General features: G+C 42.1%; 1 protein-coding gene across 1 annotated transcript in view; it reads right to left on the bottom strand.

Moving 5' to 3' along the window:
* Positions 1–2,168: 2,168 nt before the first annotated feature.
* Positions 2,169–18,816, bottom strand: part of casz1 (castor zinc finger 1) — a 100,032-nt gene continuing 83,384 nt past the window's right edge. Inside the window, exons 9-19 of the mRNA XM_063016013.1 lie at positions 15,084–15,195; positions 14,517–14,580; positions 13,383–13,546; positions 12,672–12,794; positions 12,193–12,501; positions 11,760–11,958; positions 10,014–10,185; positions 7,420–7,568; positions 6,879–7,113; positions 5,223–5,594; positions 2,169–3,716 (exon numbers count right to left, since the gene is read on the bottom strand). Coding sequence (XP_062872083.1) covers positions 2,479–3,716; positions 5,223–5,594; positions 6,879–7,113; positions 7,420–7,568; positions 10,014–10,185; positions 11,760–11,958; positions 12,193–12,501; positions 12,672–12,794; positions 13,383–13,546; positions 14,517–14,580; positions 15,084–15,195 — 3,137 coding nt within the window. The 3' untranslated portion in view covers positions 2,169–2,478. The remainder of the gene's footprint in view (positions 3,717–5,222; positions 5,595–6,878; positions 7,114–7,419; positions 7,569–10,013; positions 10,186–11,759; positions 11,959–12,192; positions 12,502–12,671; positions 12,795–13,382; positions 13,547–14,516; positions 14,581–15,083; positions 15,196–18,816) is intronic.

The raw sequence follows: 18,816 nt of genomic DNA on the forward strand, positions 1-18,816 counted from the left end.
CGTCAGCATTGTTGTAATAATTAGATCCTTTATTTTTGTACTTTTTACAAATCCTGCTATTTTACACACATAAAATGTATTCAAGTGCACAGTATCGTATCACCTCCCAGCCAAAACGCCCTTTAACATCGTGTTTTTCTTTTCTTGCTTTTTGTTTCAATCAGGAAACAGCGAAAGTGAACATGAATGAGTCTGAGATCGGAGAGCATGTCGGAGAACATGCTGAAATACAGGTGAGCAAAACGAAACAAACAAAATAAAATAAAAACAAAAAACCCTCCATTAAATTAAAACAAAAACAATAAAATCACACAGAAATGACAAACAGAATTACAGATGGTTTTTAAATGAACCACGTGTACATCGTCTGTGTGTTTAAAATAGGATTTCCTAATGCAGAACAGAAATGAGCTTCACTTGGTCTCAGGGTTACACTGATCCTGAACCACTAACGGCCTACCTCTAGAGAAAACCATGACCTTAATAATAATAATATTTATTATAATAATAATTATTATTTTAAAAAAATCACACAAGCAAACTATTTTATTAATTAACCTTTTATTCTTATTTATTTCTGCATCGCTTTTTTAAAGGAAGCTTTTACTCGATCAAAGAGCATTTTGTTCATATATAGTTTTTACAGAAGAAAATACTATACATCCTTTTCCCTCCTGCAACATTATTTGAAGATAATGATCTACACATTTAATTACCTAATATTATGATAGTTCTTTCAAAGCCGTGTTTAAGAAATGATTAATTGTAATTTCCTCGCTTCAGTTTTTTTTCCACTACAACAGTCGCTCATTTCAGCTGAAGCCAGGCAAACAAAACTCATTGTTTTTTTTTCTCTTTTTTTTCTTTGTAATTTGGAGCGGAGCGCTGCAGTAATTTCCTCTGTATAGAATTCATTTAAATTACAGTCATCATTAGTGTTACTCGTTAGGCAGGCCGACTTCTGGCGTGCCCGCTTCATATTGAAATCATCCCATCTCGGAGGCGAAGAAAAAAATCAGTCCTTTTTTTTTCATTAAATAAAACACAGAACGACAGGTCACACCGACATTTGTGCATTAAAGCAAAGTGAACAACATTGTAAAGCAGTTTCCCTGTCAGACGTTCTTTCTGGTAAAAATGAATCTTAAAAAGTGCAAAAAACACCCTAAACATTTCTCACATAAATATTAAATAAACTGTTGGATTCAGACCACAGCGTTTATAAACAGTTTAAAACCTAGCTTTTTTTTACTCGTTCACTTTAACATCATGTGACACTTTCCTCCAGCCGAGAAAGTCTCTCATTTAAGAGCAGATGAGATTATGAGGTTTCTAACAAATAAAAGAAAGAAAAGATAAAAGCTTCCACAGATTTGGAAAATTCTCCACTCATTGTAATCATGCTACTGTAATGAAACGAAGGAAGAAAGTATAACCTTATAACCTAGTCGCTACCGTCTTCCCGCGGTTATAGAATACACAGCTCAGCACAATTCTGCTGTGTGTCTGGGTGCCCGAGTGTATTGTGGGAGTCCATAGAGAGCCAAGAAGCTGGCAACCATTCCCTTTACCCCCTCCCGGGCAGCAGCACCATCAAGTATTCATGATCCTCACCAGTCTGTTCCCTTGTTCCCTAAGGACTGGTACAACTGGAGGACTAATGCGATCATAACAGTGACAGAACGACCAAAAAAAAAAAAAACACATACAAACGCAGCGCGGTGACAAACACGAAATGTCTTAAATAGAAGAGTGACTGTCTAACCCCGCCTATATTAAAAAAAGTGCAGCAGATAATAAAACGGTCCACATGTGAGAAAAAGAGGAGATTTGTGAGGTTGGTTCGCTGAGATCGATGGTTTGTGGCTATGAGTCCGTGTGGAATGAGCCTATGACACGTTTCTGTGAGAACTGTGATCACCGCTGATCAGCTTAGAATTTAAACAAACAAAAAGTGTTAAAGAAAAAACGTCGACACGCCCCCTGAACTAGTCATGACGTCGCTAATGCAGGATGTACTGAATCTAACATTCATTTTTTTAATGATTTTAAAAAATCCCCGTTTGTATTAAAAGCGTGCCGTTGCTTTCAGCAGTTCAGTGTCTGCACTTCAATGTACATTAACATCCACACACAGCTACTGTATATAGATATTCGTATATCGTATATAGATTTCATGTTTTTTTTCCTTATTTTATATCCACACACTAAGTAAAAGCAGAATAAATTAAAATCAAACATGCACGCGCACACACAAAAGACTGATGTGTAGGAAAATGTTTGCATCGCCACCCATGTGGAAAAGACGGCCTCGCCTCGTCTGTTCATTTTTAATGCATAATTAAATTAATAATGTTGGTCGTCATGTAAACATCATCGTAAATCAGTTTGAGCCTTCACTTTTCTCGCGTACTTGTCATGTTCTTTATAAACGAGGCCGCCCCGTTCACTCGGGTTTGTTCCCAGCGCTTCGGCGCGTCACAGGATGGCCTCGACGTCGTCCTCATCCAGTTTGAAAGCCACGCTGTGGTTCACGGAAGCATCTAAACTTTCGGCATTGTCCTTGTCGGCGTCGGGCATCGAATCGTCGTACGAGTCTGTGTTCATCTCCTCCTCTGGCTCCTCGTCGTCGTCGTCCTCCTCTTCCTCATCTTCCTCCTCCTCTTCTTCCTCATGGGTGGGCTCTTCCTCAGCTGACAGATCATCCTCGAGGTCGCCTGATGTGCCCGTGGTATCATCCTGAGGGTGGTTCATGGAGGCCGCCTGCAGGAGCTGCTCGCGCTGTTGAAACTTCTTGCTCAGATCCAGCGAGTCACCGAGTCCGAGGCCACTGGCGTTCTTGAGGAAGAAGAGCGAGTTCGGCGCATCGGTTGCCAGATTGAGAGATCCGTCCAGGTTGAAAGCTGGGTATGGGTGATAGTCGGTGTCTGCTGCCGGAGCCATGTACATGCTCGCGCTGCTGTGCATCAGAGCACGGGGGGATGTAGGAGGCCGGGTGATGGAAACAGGTAGACCTGCCAGTCTGGGCTGGTGGTGCGCACCCTCGCAGCTGGGCGAGACAGACGGCGGTACATCGCCGCGCTCTTGCTTCTCGTGCTTGCGCTTGTGCGAGTCCATCTGGGACATGCCCACCACGGTGTGCTTGCACTCTGGGTAGGTGCAGTGGAAGTGTGAGCACTTGAGCTTGTACTTGCAGTCGGGAACGGTGCAGTCGATGCTCGAGCTGAACTGGCAGAAGCCGGCGGCGCTGATCACGTCCTGCTTGCCGTGGTGTTTGCGGTGCGCCGTCACTTTGGTGCTGTCCGTGCAGCGGAACGAGCAGCGCAGGCAGTGAAAGTGGGTGGAGTTGCCCGAGAACTGGCAGTCGGCCACGTCGCAGCTCAGGGACGCCTTGAAGCGCTTGAAGTCGTCCAGTACCAGGTTGTCGACGCGGTCGTGGTGCTGCGCGTGCTTGTACATGTGCGTGCGGCCGCAGAAGCGGTAGCCGCAGTTCTCGCGCGTGCAGTGGTAGTGAGTGACCTTCAGAGAGAACTGGCACGTGGTGTCGCGGCAGTCTTCGTACAGATCGTAGCGTCGGAAGCCGTCCAGCATCATTCCCTCGTCCAGCATCTTGCGTGATGATGCTGTCTTACGCCGCTTGCCGAAAGGTGACATGTCCTCGATGATCCAGAAGCGCTTCTTGGCTCCGCTTGCGGTCGGGATGGAGATGGTGTTTCCTAAAGATGCCAAAAAAAGTATATTAGGTCTGATGTAATAATCCACAAACAAAGGTGAAATTTCAAAAGTCCTAAAACAGTGTGTCTTTTTGTTTTTGGCTTCAGCCTGATCAATGTGGAAGTGACTCTGGAGCACAGGGTGGGAATAAATACTGCACACAGCACCAATACAATTAACATGACAATAATTATTCATGTCTAAAGGCACTTTTGTTATTTTATTTTTACTTTTTCTCCTAATTTAGTAATTTAATTTAGTAATTTTCCAATTCCCTTTTGTGATTCCTCTGCTTCTTGTGCCACAGGGTATGACATACTGAGAGTCATGCTATACCCTACGTGTGTCCTGCACTGCTTGTGCCAGTGACTTGACCAATGAGGAGAAACTTCATCTGACCTCCATCTGCCCAGTTGCATCTGTTTAAAGCCTGGCCAGGTCGATCCCACTGCTGAGATCCTAAAAGATCAAGCTCTCCCAACAAGCTGCCCCAACTGAGAACTAAATCATTGTTTTAACACAATGTCAATAGCATTGGCATAGCTGGCAGATGTGTCACCACTTTAAACCCAATAATCAGGACCATCATGCTTTATTTTGCCTTCTCTTAATGTTAGTACGGATGCTTTTAGTTGTGCCACTTATTATTTATTGTTAATTGTGAGACTTCAGACACAAAAAGAAACATTTGACCCATATTTGTGTTTGTATTTAATCCATAAACATGGTTACTGTGGTTGTTGTGCTTTTCTTTACAGGTAAATTGATAAAGTGAATGTTTATGGTATTAGTATCAATTAATACAAAAACATTCCAGTAGATACATACATGTTTAACAGCAGTCTTAAGATTTAAAATAAATATTAATAAAATCAAAAGCTGTTGGGTCAAAAATATACATACAACATCTTCAGTGATTCATTTAATGGTGCGGAAAGTGACTTTTTGGGCCCATAATAATAGAGCCAGTTTGAAAAGTGGTCTCTAGCCAAGGTGTGTGTGTGGTGGGGATTCAAACTGCTATCCCACATTGAGAGGAAATTTGTCCACATGGTCAGATGCAATAAAAAAACATCAGGAATAACAGTAATGTATCCACAGTAATGTGACAGTAGAAGTCCTCGCTTCTACTGTTTTTGGTATGTCCTGTAATTGATGTATGCATATTTTTTATAAATGCCCAACATAACTTGTAGAAACCTTTTTTGGACAATAAATAATGTGTTCCAAAGTGCTCCAATCATTCAAGTTGCTAAAATCAGTAAAACCCCAAGACTGCCATGATCTGCAGAGCTTATGCTGATGGTTCCTTTAATAGTTCAAAGGCGTGCATGCAACACACAGTGATGAACGTTATTATGAGACGTGTAATCACTAACAGGTCATGGTTATAAGTTTATCACCAGTTTATGTTGTAACTACTCAAACAGACAGACAGACAGACATGTGAGGCCTGAGCCAGTCAAATCTCTAGCTGCAGAGCTCTATCAGAGGCAGGAGAAAAGTACCTGCTGCATCTTGCACTATAGGCACGTCATTTTTAACCGGAGACGGGGCGGCAATGATGGGGCTGAAAGCTGGCGTGTTGGTTGGCATGACAACACTCCGAGTGGCTCCCAGAGAGGCGCTGAGCAGAGAGTATGAGACACAGGATGGAGAGAGGAGGTATGGGAACGAAGGGAGCGGAGGCCGCAGGAGGGTCGGAGGGAAGGATGGAGGTTGAGACTGGAACGGAGCCTGAGGTAAAGGTGGAACTGGAAGAGGTGGAGGTGGAGGAGGAGGGGGTGCAGATTGAGGTGTAGAAGAAGGAGAAGTTTCAGCAAAGGTAGTGGAAGTTGGAGTAGAAGTAGGAGTAAGAGCTGGGACCTGAGAGCCCGGTCCTACAGAGCGGAGGGTGGAGGAGGGTGGAGGAGGGTGGAGGAAAGCAGGACAGGTGTAGGTAAGACACACACACACAGATGAGAGGCAGAAAAGGAAGAGATCAAATAATGAAATACCAAAAGCCGAACAGTGACAGAAATAAAACCTTGAACAGCCAAAAGCAACAGTAATGAGAATGAAAGATCTATACATATACAGTACATACGTATAGAAATATATATCTAAAACCTAATGAAGAGCAAATGTAAATCATTTTAATGCAGGAAACGCCCAGAGACCTGTGGTGGACATGCTGTGGGTCAGTGGTATTCAATCTTATCCTCAACTCGCTGGTGAGGCTGCAAGTTTTCATTCCAACCAAACATGAGCCACAACTCATACTAGCAATTTCTAGTTTAATGACCAAGACCGACTGGTGCTTAGGTGTGAAAACCCGAGGCCGAACGGGCTCCTCGTGAAGTACCGCTGGTGTAGGAGGAAATGATGACGTCGCCACAGGCATGGCATTAATGTGAGCATGATGTGTGGATGACTGTATGATAAATTTACTGCTCCATAATTTGATAAGTGTCATTACACGGGCCGCCTCCGGCACCTCGCGGACAGGTTGTTGTGTTTACGAGGCACAAATGGGAGCTCGTGAGTGACAACGGGAAAGTCAGGGGCGTAAAGCCCAGAGGACGCGGCGATGCGGCGGCGCTGGCGCGATGCATCGGATTAACGAACATTTACACGTCTGATTGTTTTATACCAGTAGTTAATGACGCTGTGGAATACAGGCCAGTCTCCAGGTTTCTCTGTACCTCGTTCCAATCCGGATACACTTGAAATGCATGTTTTGGATTATTTTGAAATTTTTTTCTTGCCGAAATCTTAAATCTAGGACAATTTGCACTCCTTATTGATGATAATACAATCATTGTAACTATTTATGTGTTGCTACATTTTACATTTACATTGGGGACTGTGGTAGCCTAGTGGGTAGAGCTGTGGGCTGTCAAACGGTTCAAATCCAGGCTCTGCTATGCAGCCACTGTTGGACCCTTGAGCAAGGCCCTTAACTCTCTTTGCTCCATGGGTGCCAGACAATGGCTGACCCCGTGCTCTGACCCCAGCTTTCAAACAAGCTGGGATATGCAGAACAAGAATTTAATTGTACTGTACATGTGCATATGTATATAATAGATACATTCTGTTTTGCAGGTACTATGAATTGGTCTGTAGGGGCCTTTAGTTTAATTTCCAATCTTAAGGTGCTAATACTGTTAGTGAGGAGTCCGTACCTGCAGGCGAACTGTCGTTGCCCACAGGAGTGCTAGTGCAGCTCCGGTCCTGATTAGACGAATCGGAAGAAAGTCCCAGCGGGCTTCCTCCACCCATGTAGTCTATGTAGTCATCATTATCTTCCATCATGTTGGAAAAACTGGAAGTCAGGCTCGGGTGGGTGCTCATGGTCCCGGAGGAGGCCAGGCTGGCCATGTTCTGCATCTCTTCAGCTTGGTGGCCATGAGGTACCACCTACAGCAGGAAAAACACAACTCATTGATGCATTGCAGTTTTTAACAAGTTCCTTTATATTGTTAGTTGAAATTTACATGACAGACTGTCTGGGACGGTGAGAGCTTAGATTCTTTCACAGAGACCTGTGTTGCTATTTAAACTGCTCCAAATGTCACTTTGATTGGTAGTGGAACATCCGGATGTGATGACGAAGGAAAGCGATGGTTGTCTATTTAATCAGGCTGATTTGTGACATAAGCTGCAGCTTTAAATTCTAGTAGATCTATTTAAATATAATACAGGATATTAAAAAGAGCTTTGCACCTGAGATGGGACTCGGTCGAAGTTCTTTCCCAGCATCCTCCTCATGTGCTTGCGGGCATGGGACGTCATCTGGTGTTTGAGCAGGAAGGAGAACATGCAGGCCTCACGGATACAGTGGAAGTGACTGTTCACCTGGTTGTACTTGCAGCCTGAGAAAGAAAACAATGAAGCCGTGGTCATTAATACGGCCGAAACGTAGCAAAGGGCGAGCTCAGAGCTTCTGCTGGCGACACGACGTCCAGCACTGATTCTCAATAAGGCATGATGAGGAAAGCCTGAGCAGATGAGTCCGGTTCTTATTACTTTCCGCAGACTGTCACACTGAGAAAGTACGGCTCTTGTAGATTAGACCTGTGGTGCTCTTTATTACAATGACATCTTTTATTCAATTTGGAATTTACATAAATACATTCTGCGTTTGGAGAGGCAATAATGCACAACCCTGCAAACCAAAGTAAACACACAATTATTTCCATATTAAATTCATTTTTCACAACCTATCTGCTTATTGTATCTGTTCGCTCCTTCCATTTCCCTCGCTGCTCTTTATTTTTAAACACTGGCCTTACATATTTTAATTGCTATATGTTTTTAAATTAAATGACCGTTTTTGGTGGTCTAATCAAATAACGTGGGAATAATTTTATTAAGAGTAATGCGCACAAAAATAATTGAATCATAAGGTACAGGGCGGGCGCTGGCTTGTCCGTTACCATGGCGTCTGTGGCATGGCGTGGCACAACAAGCTGCCTGTCATTGGATTGCTGGTGTATGCACTTTAAACAGAGCTGAGCAAATAGGAACGACATGCTAAAATATGGCACAACTTTGTGCCTCTGCATCCTGGTAACCTCGTCCTCAGTGAAGTGTTTAATGCTGCTGTCATGGACACTACCTCCCAGTCCTGCTTTACTAACACTCACGATTTAAACGCAGCAAGATGCTGCAAATAAGGACGACTGGTGTGACTTTTGATTTTGTAAACTTGTAACTTGTAAAGTTAAAGAGGAGGGGAAGAAAGTGATGGAGGAAAGGAGGAAAAAAAAAGCTTTCAGTTTGCCCTTGTGATGATGATCGAGGTTTGAAAAAGAGCAACACAAACAGACCGAGCTCGACAGGCACAGTAATTAACAAACATGTGTAATTGCTCATTCCTGACAGGTTAAATATACCCAAGAAAACAGCCTGCATTTGATTGCTTACTATAAATACTGAAGTATTAATGTATGACAAAAAGGCAGACACCATTTTTCTTGGGCTGATTTTAATCTAGATGAACCGTAGGCAGCTTCAGCCGTCTTTAACAGCACGCAAACTATTTGTTATGAAATACACACCCATATTTTATTCCCGGGACTTCGACTTTATTATTTATGCTGAAAACTGTCAGAGGAATAACAACTGCACACTGGTACCAATGTGTAGATTAAATGTTTTAAAGTATTTATGATTTAGATATTTTTTGTTTGATTTTAGGTTGGTTAATTGTACTAGTTTACCTATTATTACATACACATACACCGATCAGCCATAACATTAAAACACCCTCCTTGTTTCTACACACATTGTCCATTTTATCAGCTCCATTCACCATATAGAAGCACTTTGTAGTTCTACAATTACTGACTGTAGTCCATCTGTTTCTCTGCATGCTTTGTTAGCTCCCTTTCATGCTGTTCTTCAATAGTAGGGACCCCCCCATGACCACCACAGAGTAGGTATTACTTGGGCGGTGGATCATTCTCAGCACTGGTGACACTGACATGGTGGTGCTGTGTTAGTGTGTATTGTAAGGGGGCTAACAAAGTATGTAGAGAAACGGATGGACTACAGTCAGTAATTGTAGAACTACAAAGTGCTGCTATATGGTAAGTGGAGCTGATAAAATGGACAGTGAGTGTAGAAACAAGGAGGTGGTTTTAATGTTATGGCTGATCAGTGTATATACGAGATATTTTATTAGTTCCTTCATGCATTCATTCATTCTAAGTGCCAAAGGCACTTTTATCCTAATCAGGGTCGTGGTGGATCAGGAGCTTAACCCTTGGAAGGAGATTTGGTACCTGGTGTCCTGTCCTGGGTGTATTTTCATCTTGCTCCACATTGTCTTTTCAGGACAGGTTCTAAACGCACACTTATCAGTACACGGTAGTTACTGAGTTTCTATTTTTTATGACTAGTTTTAGCACCAAAAAACCCCCCAAACATTTTCTGTACTAGTTTTTCCTCCCTCTTTTGACATTTAGTTTGTTTGGTGTATTGTTTAATACGCCTGGAAAACCTATAAAGAACTGTGTTATTGTGATTGCTCTGTCATAGGGGGACAATTACCGATGTCGGCAGAGGGAACCACATTTTCCTCTGAGTGTGGAAACAGCGTGTTCACAGCGGGCGACCAAATCGACTCGGAATTACTGTTACATCATCACCGATCTGATTTCACACCTTTTCTCCTTCACTCTGCCCTCACTGAATGAAATGAGCTCGAGCTAAACACACCCTGCCTGCTGTTTAATGAGGGGACTGAGTGAAATAACCAGGCGTGTAGGAGGCTTGAGTTTTAATCCTGTGCTCTTAAAAACATATACGCTTACCCAGCCGGCCGCACTCTTCTCTCTTGGTAAAGTATTTGAAGCCATTGGCGGCGCGTCTCTCAGCTTTCTCGTGTTTCTTGATATGCCAGGGCAGCTTGGTGGTGATGTTGGTGACGAAGAAGCAGCCTTGTTTAATACAGTGGTAGTGCCCTCGCATCCTGAACTCACAGTGCTGAGAAACGAAGCACAGACGTCACTGATGAGCTTAAAACTGAGTTATTACAGTTTAATAATGAAATAAGCTCTTTATACAAACCACATTTCCAAAAAAGTTGGGACATTTGGAAAAATGCTATCAGAATAAAAATGTGATGTGTTAATTATAATTTTATTTAACTGACCAACTAAGCTGCGGCACTCAAAAAAAGTTGGGACACAGGTGTGTTTACCACTGTGTAACCTTTCCTATTATTTACACTTTTTAATTAATTGGGAACTGATGATACCAACTGCTGCAGTTCCGCAAGTGGAAATTCTGCTCATTCCTGCTCAATGCAAGACTTCAGCCTTTCAGTTTTTTTCCTTATGATGCATCATACATTTTCAATACTCTTCGCCTTGATGGCAGTATATGTCCAAAATTCTACTGCACATCTTCACACACGTTTTCTTCTTCAGAAAAGAGAACTGGATTGTGAACTCACAAGTTTTTGCCTGATTCCCTGAATCTTTTCATGTTATCATGCATAGTAGATGGTAAAAACCTAAATTATTTGCAATTTTGTGTTAAGAACTGATTAAAATTTGTAATTCTCTTACAAATTTTAAAGAACTTAATTCTTTAATTGAATTGATTTTTATATCTCGAGCAGCAACTCCAGATACTGATACACTGGCCACAATATAATAATTTCAGTGTATTATTATGATTCTATATTTATCACTGTTTTATTTTACACAGTTTTATTTGTAGGTTTAGTTTTATATTTTGTTTAATATACTATAAAAATCCTCCTGCCAGCTGCCTTTTCCTCACTAAACTATCATATCATCGCTACATTTTACTTTAGTCTTTAGAAGCATTATGACATATTTTTAACAGCAGTGTATTTTTAGGACTGAATTGTCTAGATTTAAGGATTGTTAATTATTACAAATTTCTGCCTGGAACTATTTATAAAGTTTACTTAACTGTCCATGTTTTGAACAGGAGTAACTTACAGTAAGCCATTGCCCCAGTTCAGAACAATGTAAACTAGGTTTTGTTCCCTTATTAAATCCTTTAATTTCCTGTTTAAGATCATGTCAGAATGACCAGCTCTACTGGAATGCGATTTTAGCTTAGGATCACCTGGAATGTGCCGTTTTGTTCCAGTCTATCACTGACTCATTTAGGTGAGAGCATTCCCCTCCTGCATTGTTTCATATCCACCATCTGTTAGCGGAGAGGCTTCTCCCTCAGGAGACCACAAACAGGATCTCCTCTGCTCTGAGGAGGAGGTGGGGGCTTCAGCACACAGGGACACGGTGCATAAATGAATTCATTAAGAACAGGTTTTGGCTCTAAATAAGGGCACAGGAAAGACGAGGAGCACTTTGTTCTATTAATGATGACATTTTTGATGAAAAGCGCTGACTTTTCCCTCTCCACTTTGGAGTATTTATATGTTTTTCGTTGTCATTTTTTAACCATGTAATGACATAAATATCTTGTTTTAATTATAAGAAGACGTCTGCTTGCTTTTTTTCTGTCTTCATGCATGTATTTTCTTTGATATCGGAGTGAGACTCGAGCTCGGCGCTCACCTGGTTGGGACAGAGACACTGCAGTGAATAGTAGGAGAACTGGTCTCGCACGTTCACCAGGCTGTTGTTGGGATTGATATGGTCCAGGCAGTGCGACTCGGCCTTCCCAGAGGTCTTACACACGTACTTGCAATTGCCAAACAGACAGTGGAAGTGGAATTTATTGGAGTATTTACAGTCGGTAGCCAGACAAGGATCACTGTGAGAGAAAATAAGGGCACAAAGCAACAATATTAGGAATACACAAAAGCAAATAATATTGTTATATTTATTTTGATAACAGCATTTATTTAATAATGACAATATATGATGGGAAATATGTAAACACCCTGTGAAAACCAGTACTTTATATTGTAGGGACCAGTGGTATCTGGAAATGAAGCAGAGTAACCAGATTAACTAAGGAATTAATTAGTAATATATGATCACTTACTTGTCCTGGAACTGTAGGAAGCCCGGTTTCACTTGCGGCTTGGCATTCTCCAGTGAGGTGGTGGCAAGCGGGGAGCAAGCGGCCATGATGGGCATGGATGCAGGAAGTGGGGGGATGGATCCAGCTAGCTGCTTCCACACCAGCATAGATGGCAAGGAGCCGTAGGTGCCTGACACCGCAGCTCCGGGCACATCCATAGGCGGAGTGTTGGCCATGGAAATGGGCTGATTGGGGGCGCTCTCGCCGGACTCCTTGGCCTCGCTGAAAGCGCCCTCTGGTTTAACCTTTAGGTTGGCTCTTAAGTGGAAGCTAATGGGCGACAGAGAAACATCATTACTTTCAATTAGACGCAGCGGCGAGGCCGCGATATCTGAGCTAAACATAGCACATCATTACCATCACTGCACAGTAATGACGTGAACAGCTGAGTTAAACTACAGATGTGTTAATGAGTAGACCGAAAGGAAAAGTGGGTTTACTTGGCATGCTTGATGGCTCCGTCCACAGTGCTGAAGAGCGCGCCGCAGTCCTCCACCACACAATGGAAGTGCACCTTGTGCAGGAAGTCACATTGTGTGTCGCACACTTCGTCAGTATCGTATCTGTACGAAAAACAACAAATATTAAAATTATAACTTAACGAGGACTTATACAGGAGGAACAGTATCGACACTGTAATATTAGTAAACCTGTTATTATGACCAGAACTACATGTCTAGTCTAAGAAAATCTGCTGCTGAATTTAGAAGCAGCTGTGAACTGTTTTGGCTTCGGAAATAAACACGTATTAAGTAATATTTGTCCCGGTCCAGTGTTTTGTTTTTTTCTATTTTAGGTATAACAAGCACACATGGTTGAGACAGACCAAAAACAGACATTAAAAGAATGACAATGATGAAGCACATTTTCTGTATCAACTCCAAACACAATGTAGGAATCATTAATATGAAGAAGACTGGACTGTGGGATGAAAACAGGCCGCCACTGTTGGGCCCTTCATCAAAGTCCAACGACATACTGGATATAGAAAAAAGGACTGTGGAATGAAAACAGGTTGCCACTGTTGGGCCCTAACTATTCAGCTCATGACATACTGGGTACAGAAAATGCAGAACTAGGGAAATAAGTAAACAGGACACTGAACAGATGCTAGTATTCATGTTTAAGATGTGTGTGTGTGTTTTATTCACCTGCGCAGGTAGGTCCTCCACAGCTCTGCTGGTTTTTCTGGAACAGGTCTCTTGATCAGCCGGCTGAGGTACTGAGCGGCGTCAGATCCGTCATTCAGCTGACCTGCATCCATCTCTGATTTTATGTTCATAGCACCGAGAAAGCCAGAGTTCCCCTGCGCCATCTGCACACAGTGAACAGACCATCAGAAGGTACGTTCAAGCAATACATGAAGCACAAATGCAAACAGCTTCCAGTGGAACGGGTGTGAATCTGGAGTTTATGGGACGTATCGGGTTGGTAAACATAACATGCAGCATCAATTAGTTTCTGTAAAGAAAACCTGACGTCATATTTTAATCAGTTTAATTGTCACAGTATAGAAAAAGCTTGATTTACCTACGCATAGTGGACGTTTATTATTACACCACTGTTATGCTTATTTCTGAAGCTTCCAGAAGTGAAAATATATCTGATTAGTTAATCACAGTGTATTGCAATTCGTCAGGCAGAATTTCATATTTGTGACAGGCTTGGCTCCAAGCGCTGGTACAGCTATTTAGACAAAGAAACTAAAACAAAGAGAGAGACGCGAGTCCCCGGGGGTGGTGGGAACAGTCCGATACCTCTTTAAATCATCAGCGTAATGGAACTAATACTCCAGAGCATTTCTATTAGTCAAAAAAAGATGTATGATTAAAACAATGTCCATTTTAATCTCGGCAAAAACACACAACATTTAAATATCCTCAGCACCACTTAGTCTTTTTAAAAAATGAGCATGACAGTCGTGCTTTTTTTCTCGCTGCTGACTTTTTAATCAAATAATTTACAAACTCCATAAATAAAGACAGAGTGGCTGAAAGAGAAAATGAGAGAAAGGAGGAGGGAGGGGAGAGGAAAAAATGTGCCCCGAGTTCAAAACAGCTCATCAAAAAACAAACATCTCTATATATCTGGTGCGGCATCCAGCTCCTGCTTCATTATATTAATTTGTGAGCGGCAGGCTGAAATTACACCGTGTGAAAAATGACTGGAAAATTTAAATGATACAAACTCATCTTATTAGTGGCGAAACGTTAAAAAACAAACAGCTCGCGCAGCGTGGTGCTAATTCGTCTCAGACTGAAAAGTGTCTGATAGATGGAGCTTACCTTATTCATAAGTGAGGATAAAAGAGATGGATTTCCTGGGGCTGGGTGTCCGTTTGATTCATTACTGGAATGAGCAAAATGGACAACGTTTAGGCAAAAGATTTGCATCAGAATGGTTAATATTATTTATTTCTGTGAGTGTGTGAATATGCAACGAAGAACAGGAGACATAAATAAGGTAGAACATAATGCAGGAGGCTGAGAGGTGCTGCTGGTTCAGGGGAGGGGGGTTAAAATCAAGGTTTACACAGACGCCCTTTCATTGAAATGAACTCGTCGTGTTTCATACTTGACGTGTGCATTATAAAAGGCAGAAGGTAAAAATTCTTATGGGGAAATCTTTACATTTGTGTGATAGATCTGCTCACGGGGGGCGCCTGGGCCGGCGTTCGGGGACGGGGTGTAAATCTCCTCCTTGACCACTTTGCAAACCCACCTTGTGAGGTGGTTTTAACAAGAGCACTCACACTAATTAACACAATACGCTATTATTCAGAGGATAAATCACCGAGTGCCGAGTGGGCGTGTGTGGGAACGTGGGGGTCGGCGGCGGCTCGGTGGTCTTACCCGTGCTCTTTCTTGCTCAGGTCGAGGCTGTGCTCCTGCATGGACTCGTGCGAACCCGCCGAGGCGGCGTCCACAGGCTCCTGCTTCACTTGAACCGGATTGAACCGGTTTCCTAGGGAGACACACATGAAGATCAAGTTATTGTTGGTCAGCATTATTACGGCGTGATGAGATGTGATGTGACTGGCGTCCACGCTGAGGAGAAGGCTGGCAGTGATAATTATTGCAGAATTATGTCAAACCGTCAAGGCATTTAAACGGTGATTGAGAGGCAGGAGGAATGAGGAAAAAAGACTCCTTTTTCAGCAGCACTTGTCACAAGCTATTTGCGCGCCTGCCTCTTAACCATTCATTACGCATCACGCTAATGCTGAGGGAAACTGGCAGCTTCGGACGCTTCGACCCCCTTTCCCACCCCGTCGTCCTTGTTGGAGCGACTATGGACGCCGCCACTGAGCATGTCCATAAGAAACATCTGCCTTGGTGGTCAGATTGGATCTGACAGCCGATCCGATCCACACTAACTCTGGATCATTTTTGAGCATAGCTATGCAGCACAGATATGATAAAAGGGCTAAAAAATGCTGAGCGTCCTGTCCGGGTTCCCCCCACTATCCCCAAGTGATTCAAATATTAATCTGTCCTCAGGCTGTACACTGAAAGCAGGTTCTTTTCTGCCCAGTGAGTGCTATTTTATTTTATTATTTCTTTAAAAAAAAGGGAGGGGGGGGGGGCAGCAGCGGAGGCCGTGCTTTCACCTCTCTGAGTGCTGAGTCCATCAGCAGTGATTGATTTCATAGAGAACTTGCTTTTTAGGAAGTCAGGCCTGCTAAGGAGTAGTGACAAGCAAGGACACTTCACTAGTTTGCCCTTGACCCTCATGAACGCTCAGACGAACGTGTTGAAGGGGTTTCTTCTCCAAACACAAACACCCACATGGATATGAAAGTCGAGCCCTGGCAGGCAGCCGACACCCGGAGCTTGTGTTCACAGATAAAATCAAAGTTAAGAAGCAAGCAAAGAAACAAAAGCAGAACGTGACTCATTTATCGGACAATGCCTGGTACAGTAAAATCCCGGTGATTAATAATTACCAGCACTCACTTGAGTCATTTCACCATTTAAGTACCATTTTAGCATCAATATATATTTTTAAATTGACTCAGTTCTTTCTTTATTCTTCTCTTTTATTTATACATCTACGCTACAGAGCTAAAAGTATTTGGACGCCTGACCATTAGCTTGTTGAACTTCCCATTTTAAAACCATATGGTATTAAAATAGAGTGACCTCTAGAGTGACTTTGAAGTATGTCTGTGAGAATTTGTGCCCATTCAGTCAACAGAGCATGTGTACGGCTGGACATTGATCTTGGTCAAGAAAGTTCAATTAATGTTCTAGTTCTATACAAGGCTGTTTAGTGAAGCTGAGTTTCTTTTCTTTTCTTTTCTTCATGTCTTTATAGAGCTTACTTTGTGCACTGGGACACAGCCATGCTGGAACAGGAAAGAGCCTTCCCTAAACTGTTGCTGCACACTCGAAAGCATATAATTTTCTTTATATAGTTGATTTATTACACTGTTGTGGCTAAAACACATCAATTTAAATTAGAACGGTTATCCCAACACTTTTGTCCATACAGTGCACTTACTTTTGCCTTTTTCTGTTCCAGTATGTTAAATTCAGCAAATAAAAACTAGCAAACTCTGGAATTTAAACAGGCTTGTCTATAAACTTTAGCTTCAGACTAATATTGACCTGGCCTGTATAGTCTTTGAGGTTCACACAGGAAGTGTGGGGTGTGGGTGTCGCGTGTATGATTATGTGGGTGTATTTTTTCTTTTAATACGAGCTAAATGTACACAGTGTGTTTGAGCTGGAAAAACAGATCACCTGAGCACGAGCTTTTATTTAGGTACAGCTTAGATGAAATTTCCTATACGCATGTTTAGATGCTTACATCAAATATAAACGTAATTAATATACAGTATGTTTCAGAACATAAATGAGAAGAGTTATACTCTCTTTCCCAGCACTTTTTTTTTAAAATCAAAACACTGTTTCATTTACAGCAGAAGCCAAAAGTCTGGGATTCTTACATTTCATAAAATGTTTTTCATTACGAATCAGAAACCTCAAAACCTTGTAACAAATGTTTGAAGAACCAAAAAGCTGATCTGATCGGAACCCTATCGAGTATTTATACTTTAAGTAACATCACAGGAAATACTGTGCTTGGATTACATTTACATTTACATTTTCAGCATTTAGCAGACGCTTTTATCCAAAGCGACTTACACACTGAGCGGAACACAATGAGCAATTGAGGGTTAAGGGCCTTGCTCAGGGACCCAACAGTGGCAACTTGGTGGTGGCGGGGCTTGAACCGGCAACCTTCTGTTTACTAGTCCAGTACCTTAACCACTGAGCTATCACTGGCCCACATGGATTACATGGATCATCAGATTTTAAACAAACTTCTAGAGTTTATGCCAGCTTAAGTATTTGCTGCCATAACAGCAAAAGGGGAAACATACTAAATATCAAGAATTTTAAAAATGAATGTACGTCAATATCTTGTTTTAAAGATTCATCTGTTCATTTGATATACTGTATATCTATATATATGGACAGTAGTCTAGCGGTTAAAGTACTGCACTAGTAATCAAAAGATCGCTGGTTCAAGCCCCGCCACTGCCAGGTTGTCACTGTTGGACCCCTGAGCATGGCCCTTAACCCTCAAATGCTTAGACAATATACTGTCACTGTACTCTAAGTCTCTTTGGATAAAAGCATCTGCTAAATGCCGAAATCGTAAATGTAAAGATGTACATGTATAAAATGTAATGAAATGCATGGTCACGCATTATTTTTATTTATATGTGACTTCACCAGCGGGGCTCTGTACAAATAAGAAATATAAAAGTAATATAAAAGAATTTTCACTACTGGCTTCAGACTTGTAACTCTCACTGCACATCTCATCGAGTGCTGAGGATTTAAACTGCACACTTTTAACAGAGTGACTCAGCTAGCTGTCCTTTCAGCGAGTCTAAACCAGAACTAATGCTCGATTATCGTCAGGTAAACCTTCCAGCTTCCTCCTGCACACCCGGCTCGCTTTAAACTCCGCTGCCTGCGTGAAAATAAATTGCCTGAAGTTAAAAAAAGGACAGTTAAATAATGACCACGCGAGAGGGAAGTCATTAAATTCTTTATCAGTCGCGCAGTCTCCATGACAAACTCGCTGATAATCGTAGCGCTGGAGAAAGGCGGGAGAGAAAAAAAACAGCCATCTGATTTCAAAGCGGCATTTTTCTGGAAATTATCCAAGAATAATGTTCTAGCGTGTAATTACTCCTGCTAAGTTACCGAGCTTGTGAAAGATCATTTGTACTCTTCGTCTAATTAATAAACCCTTTAAATTCCACGAGCTGCACAAAGCTGGTGGAAAAGACAGACACTGAGACACCGAGTATTCAGTAAAAACCCAAAGCCAGCAGAGCGCATTTAGTGTCACTGAATACAGACGCTGACACACCAGCGCTGGTGCTCAAAAACGAGAGAAAAAAAAAGAAACAGAGAGAAAATAGCCGCAGTAAACACTGTTCACTCTTTTCTAACTCTGGGCTCTGACCACATCCTCTTCATATTTTACACAAATGTCCTGTTCACACGACATTTCTGAGCAAACGCATAAAATTAGTAATGACTTGTGATCTGCGCTCGCTGG

Source organism: Trichomycterus rosablanca, chromosome 19 (genome assembly GCF_030014385.1).
Source record: "Trichomycterus rosablanca isolate fTriRos1 chromosome 19, fTriRos1.hap1, whole genome shotgun sequence".
NCBI lineage: Eukaryota > Metazoa > Chordata > Actinopteri > Siluriformes > Trichomycteridae > Trichomycterus > Trichomycterus rosablanca.